The sequence below is a fragment of the Pipra filicauda genome, unplaced genomic scaffold (assembly GCF_003945595.2).
Source record: "Pipra filicauda isolate LSUMZ 115617 unplaced genomic scaffold, ASM394559v2 scaffold359_size756093_pilon, whole genome shotgun sequence".
NCBI classification, from domain to species: Eukaryota; Metazoa; Chordata; class Aves; order Passeriformes; family Pipridae; genus Pipra; species Pipra filicauda.
Window position 1 is genome coordinate 1,449 of NW_024104486.1, and position 5,753 is coordinate 7,201.

General features: G+C 51.8%; 1 protein-coding gene across 3 annotated transcripts; it reads right to left on the reverse strand.

Moving 5' to 3' along the window:
* Positions 1–812: 812 nt before the first annotated feature.
* On the reverse strand, positions 813–4,924 carry LOC113983192. Of its 3 annotated transcripts, XM_027712090.2 has the most exons (7): positions 4,760–4,924; positions 4,063–4,131; positions 3,314–3,421; positions 2,682–2,753; positions 2,485–2,577; positions 1,430–1,577; positions 813–1,161 (listed from the first exon to the last, which is right to left on the reverse strand). In XM_027712090.2, the coding sequence occupies exons 1-7, from the start codon at positions 4,866–4,868 to the stop codon at positions 843–845; spliced, it is 918 nt and encodes a 305-aa protein (XP_027567891.1). In that variant the 5' UTR covers positions 4,869–4,924; the 3' UTR covers positions 813–842. The 3 variants fall into 3 exon arrangements, with proteins under 3 accessions (XP_027567891.1, XP_027567893.1, XP_027567892.1); XM_027712092.2 differs by lacking the exons at positions 3,314–3,421; positions 4,063–4,131; XM_027712091.2 differs by lacking the exons at positions 2,485–2,577; positions 2,682–2,753.
* Between the last annotated feature and the right edge of the window lie 829 nt (positions 4,925–5,753).

Consider the following 5,753-nt stretch of genomic DNA (forward strand, 5'->3'; position numbering starts at 1 on the left):
TGAAAGAAAGAGATAGACACCTGTGAGGAAATCTGCAGCACACTTAAGAACAACATATTTACCAACTTTGGTAAATATGGTGACTATCTGGACTGCTGAAACTCTGTGTTTGAGTTTATGTTTAAAATACAAAGTATTTTTACCCCGGTTTTACCCCATTTTTATGGTTTTTAGAAAAATCCACATGGTTGTGTATTCCCTTTTCTTCCCTTTCTCCTGATTGGTTTTTAAGTGCTGCATTGCAGCACTCCCTTATATGGTTATCCCTTTTATGGTCAACAATCCCCATTTATGGTTATGACCAACCCCTATCTTCCTTATATGTCTCCCATTTGCATGCTCCAACCTAATCCCAACTTCCTTTCCAGTACCTTCCACCTATACCCTTTATAAGCTGGTGCACCTTTCAATAAATGACCATTTCACCCTCTAACTCCAAAGTGGTCGAACCCTTATTTCCCACTGGGCCATGACAGTCCCTCCCATGGGAGACAGTTCTCCACGATCTCCAATGTGACTTCATTCCATGGGCAATGATTCTCCACAAGCTGCTGCCACATGGATCACTCTTCCAGAGGGTGCAGTCCTCCAGGCAGCATCCAAATGAGCTCATGGACAAGCCTTTGCACCTCACGTCTCACCAGCATATGCCCATTCTAGCGGATGAAACTCCAGCTGGGAAACCAGGCTGATGCTGGGACAAAAGTGTTCTGCCCTGGAGTGCAGGTCTCTCCCAGCTCCTCATACAGATCCAGTCCTGCTTCCAGCTCTGTGCATTCTATCCCAACACAAACAGCCAAAACAGGTGAGAATTTGCTGGTCTTAACAATATATTTATTTATTTATTTATTATCCATTAAAGAGTCATCATCTTCTGAAGTAAAGTACCCCTGCTGGTACTGGTAGCAGGGACACCAGGACGGTGTGGGCTGGAGTGAGTCCAGGGAAACCCAGTTCTCCCGTGATGAGGCCCCATCAGCCAGAGAGCAGCTGGGACAAGCAGGCAGAGGTGCGGGGTCTGTGCCCATGTTCCTGTATAGCTGGGCGAGCTCTGCCGCAAAGATCCCTGGTGACAGGCGGCAGCTGTTGTTGAACTTGGTGTTTGCTTGGTCTCCCTCGCCTCTTCCTGCTCCTTCTCCTGACTCTGCTTTGCTTTTATCTCTAGATGGAGATAGAGATTGAGATAAAGACTCTTCCCAGAAAGAATCTCTATGGGCTTGTCCCTGTGCTGCTCTGTCTCCCTGGGTCCTTCTGTACAAGAGATTTCAGAGGAGTCTACTCATGGATATGAATTAAGAGCCCAGTTAAAGGACCATACCATGGAGATTTTGTCAGAGTGCTCCCAGGAGCTGCCTTGGCACTCCAGCACTGTGCAAACACTCCATTGCCAATGGTAGCAATAAATAACTCTTGTGAAAAGCCAACTCACGTGTCTTTCCTCCTTAGCCGTGACATGACTATACAACAGAGCGCTATCCCAAGCAGGAGCACACTGAAGGCTGCTGCAGTTCCAAGGATATAGTTCTTGCCTGGCTCCCAGTGACCAGCAGTCTCAACTTTTTCCAAAGTAGCTGACCCTGGCAGGAGAAAGGACAATGCAAGAGACAATGTATGTGCTCTGCGCTATGGGTGGTCTCAGATTCAGGTGCTTAAGGATGCTCAAGGGACTGGTGCCTCTGGCTCTGGTGTCTTAGGACCAGGGGACAAGAAGGAACCCTTAAGGTTCTCCTAGAGAAAAGCCTGTGTGCCAGTGAGCAGCTGCACCAGCACTGCCCAGTCTGTTCCTTCAGGCTGCAGGCCAGGCCTGTGTGCTGGGGACCTGCAGTTCATCCATGGAGAGCACTGCAGGGATACACTAAAATACTCCTCTTTTTGCACACCAGCATCTCCTGAGCACTGGCCTCTAGGACATCTCTGAAGCTGAGCAGGTGTCCTGGTGCCCTGTATTGCCTCTCCTTCTTCCCCTGAGACTGGCACTCTGTCTTTCTCCCATCTGGAAGGTCTCCTTCTGCACAGTCTCAGGGTCCATCTCTTTAGAAAGAACATGGGACAGTTTCATTAGAAGTAACTGTAACTCATCAGGAACATTGTACCATGTCCTGGGCAGCCTGGCAAGTGGCAGGGAGGAGCCCACTGCCCATTTCTGCCTTGATGCTGGGCTGTGCATGAGCCAAACACAAACTCAGCACAGTCCTATTCCTAACACCTGGATATCAGCATCTGCACACAGCAGCTCTGGCCAATAATGGTACAAGTGCAGCAGCAGTTGCCCCTGGCTCTCAGCTGGAGGCCCGTCTGGGAGCAGGAGCTGTGCTGGACTGTCTCTGTGGCTCAGCAGCCCACGCAAGGTGTGAAATGGAGTGTCCTTGCAGCGAGGCTATGACTGATCACTTCCTGCTCTGTAGGGTACAGCACATCCCTACAAGAACCAAGAAACTCAGCTTGCGTGGTCCTACAGTTGACACAGTGGGTTATATTGCTGACCAGATGGAGCTTCTTCCAAGTCTGTCTGGACCTCCTCTGGAATTTCGGGGTGTGCTTCAGAGAATTCTTCAGGGAACTCGTGGGAATTCTTCCCTATTTAGATTTATCAAGGATATAGTATGAAGATACATTTCCCATGAACAACATGCTAAAAAGGGGTCTTTCTTCTGTGCAGTCGGTAAAGACTGACTACTCACTCTTGAGATACCAGCTTGGAATCAACATGGAATCTGGCTCAGGAGCTGGAAGAGGCCTTCTTTTGGCCACATCTACAAGCAAACACCCACAAGAAGTCACCATCACACCTCAAGAGAGGAATGTGTAAGGGGGTCAGGGAATGACAGAGCACACAGACAGGTCTGTGTTCTCACAGCTGCGGAGGTGCCTGGCTGCCCTTGGGACTTTGAGCTGGCAGCTCTGAAAGGAAGCAAAAGCCACGATGTGCCCACGTGACCTGCCTGTGGGTCAGTCCTGGAGCTCAGCCACGAGGCTGGATAACCATTGCCGTGTGACGGATAAGTGAGTGCCAATTTTCTGGCCCTGCGTTAGGACCATCTTTTCCGACTCAGCCAAGAGTATAAGAAAAACTGCAAAAAACCCACGGCATCCAGAGGCATCTGTGAGCGACTGTCTGGCACGCTGATGGCAGCATGCTCCCCAAACACACTGGAGGCAGCTGTCAAACAGTTGTGCCAGGTTTCTTTGGACAAAAGCTTCTCAGCACTCACACCTCCAGGTTTGGCTGCTGACAGAATGAGCAGGAGCAGGTGCTGGGAAAATGCCTCAGGACGATAGTGATTCTGACTGGTGAGCCCCGGACAGCAATTACCTGATGTGCTGGTGTCTGGCATTGCCTGTATTTCTTCCCCTGAGAATGGCACTCTGTCACTTCCTCCCATCTGGAAGGTCTCCTTTTGCACAGTCTCAGGCTCCATCTCTTTAGAAAGAACATGGGACAGTTTCATTAGAAGTAACTCATCAGGAACATGGTACCATGTCCTTGGCACTTGGCAAGTGGCAGGGACGAGCCCACTGTCCCCAAAAACAGGAGGAAAAGCACAGCCAAGTTTTTTGTGAGGCAACTAGAAATGTAGAACCAAACCACCCAGGACTGAATTCACCAAATGAGCCATTCTAGGAAGCCCTTCAAGTAAGTTGTCTGACCTCACACTGGGTGTCCAGCTCCAACCCACCCCTGACCCTGAGGTCTGGAAAGAGCAGCCAAGATTTCCTGGGACATCACTTCTGCCTTGATGCTGGGCTGTGCATGAGCCAAACACAAACTCAGCACAGTCCTGTTCCTAACACCGGGATATCAGCATCTGCACACAGCAGCTGTGGCCAATAATGGTACAAGTGCAGCAGCAGTTGCCCCTGGCTCTCAGCTGGAGGCCCGTCTGGGAGCAGGAGCTGTGCTGTCTCTGTGGCTCAGCAGCCCACGCAAGGTGTGAAATGGAGCGTCCTTGCAGCGAGGTTCTGACTGATCCCTTCTTGCTGCATAGGCTACAGCAGATCCCCAGAGTAAGCAAAAAGTTCAGCATCCCAAGTCCTATGGTTAAGAGAGTGGGATATACTAACCAGATGCAGCTTTCTCCAAGGCTCTTAGGAGTTCCTTTGGAACTACAGGTATCTTCTGGGAATCCTTCACTATTTTAGATTTAAAAATGGACATTGATGTATAAAGATAAATTTCTTATGACTGACATACGGAAAAGGAGTGCTTCTTCTTTGCAATCAGTAGAGACTGACTACTCCACCACTGCTTGAGATAACAGTTTGTAATTAATATGAAGTTCAGTTGAGGAGCTGGAAGCAAACACCCACGAGAAGTTACCATCACACTTCAAGGGCAGAAAGTGTAAGGGGGTCAGGGAATGACAGGGCACACAGACAGGTCTGTGTTCTCACAGCTGCGGAGGTGCCTGGCTGCCCTTGGGACTTTGAGCTGGCAGCTCTGAAAGGAAGCAAAAGCCACGATGTGCCCACGCGACCTGCCTGTGGGTCAGTCCTGGAGCTCAGCCTTGAGGGTGGATAACCATTGCAATGTGATGGATAAGTGAGTGCCAAGTTTCTGGCCCTGCACTGCCACTCCCCACCTCCCTGATCATGAGGACCCTCTCTCCCCACAACCCCTGAAGCAGCTGCAGCCCCTCCACACCTCTCTGGGCTGTGTCTGCCCCACTGCCTGCACCGTGCTGCCTTCCTGGCTCACCCAGTCCTCGCCCTGGCCACACTGCCGCCAGCCCAGGGTGGGTGCTGGCCCCCGCCTGCCTACCTGCTCCCTGCCCTTGCATTGGAGCAGACTGGGCATCCTGGGCTTGCAGGGCCACCAGAAAGAGGGGGAGGCAGCGGGTGAGGACCATGACCCCCAGTGCTTGCAACATGCTGCTGCTGCTGCTGCCACTGCTGCTGCCTCAGAGGTGTCCAGAGCTGGCACTGAACAGCAGATCAAAGTGGGGCTCTGTGATCGCACATCAAATGGGGTTCTGTGACCTCACGTCCCCACCGGCCCCTTCCCTCTGCTAGGGCTCCCCAAAAAACTCCCATTGCCCATGAAGTCCTGAATCTGCTCACTGTTGAATTTCCTTGTTCTGCATTGGTGTGGAAGGAGCAGAAGTGGAGAAGGGTGGATCTGTTTTGGGAGGCAGCACTGTGCATGGCAGTGCCGAGGCACTTGGGTCTTGCTTACAGAAATTGCTATCGTAAGCCTCGCTATGAAGACTGCATAAAAGAGCCAAGTGCAAGTGCCTTTCCTTGGTACTCTTTTTGTCTCCCAGCATTCCGGTGAGAAACCTGCTTTTCCCACTAGTTTTGCTCCAGGTTCATGACGTTTGAAGATAGCACTTCTTCCCTCTGCTACCTCCCTTTAATATCGGCGGGTTGCCCCCAGACTTATCCCAAGTGAGCCTGCCTTATTCCCTCCCCGGCTTATTCCCTCCCCGGTTCCAATCTCATTTAAAACTCTCTCAATGAGCTCTGCCAGAGGGGAGTCACCGACGAACGTCCTTAACTGGGTGTAAATCCAGACTCTCCCTGAATCCACTCCACGGGTTTTTGCAACTCCCCGGTTCGTCATCGGCTCTGGGACAGGTCACCCCAAACCAGATGAAGCGGCTTCCCGCATGTGGCAGGGCAGGGACACATCACTTGCCGCAGCTCCTGCCCCGCGCTGCCGCCATTTCGTGCCGGGCCGTGAGGGACGGGGCCGCGGGGCCGGAGCGCTCGGAGCTTCAGCGCTTCCCGGGCCGGAGCTGCCGCCACCACCGCGG

Bases quoted from the DNA above. Each gene is read 5' to 3' on its own strand.
- LOC113983192 (XM_027712090.2), bottom strand. From the start codon at position 4,868: ATGTTGCAAGCACTGGGGGTCATGGTCCTCACCCGCTGCCTCCCCCTC. The intron at 1,578-2,484 runs GTCAGCAATATA...TTCTCCTGCCAG, and splicing joins CTTGGAAGAAGCTCCATCTG to GGTCAGCTACTTTGGAAAAA. The intron at 1,162-1,429 runs GTGAGTTGGCTT...ATCTCCATCTAG, and splicing joins CGGCTAAGGAGGAAAGACAC to AGATAAAAGCAAAGCAGAGT.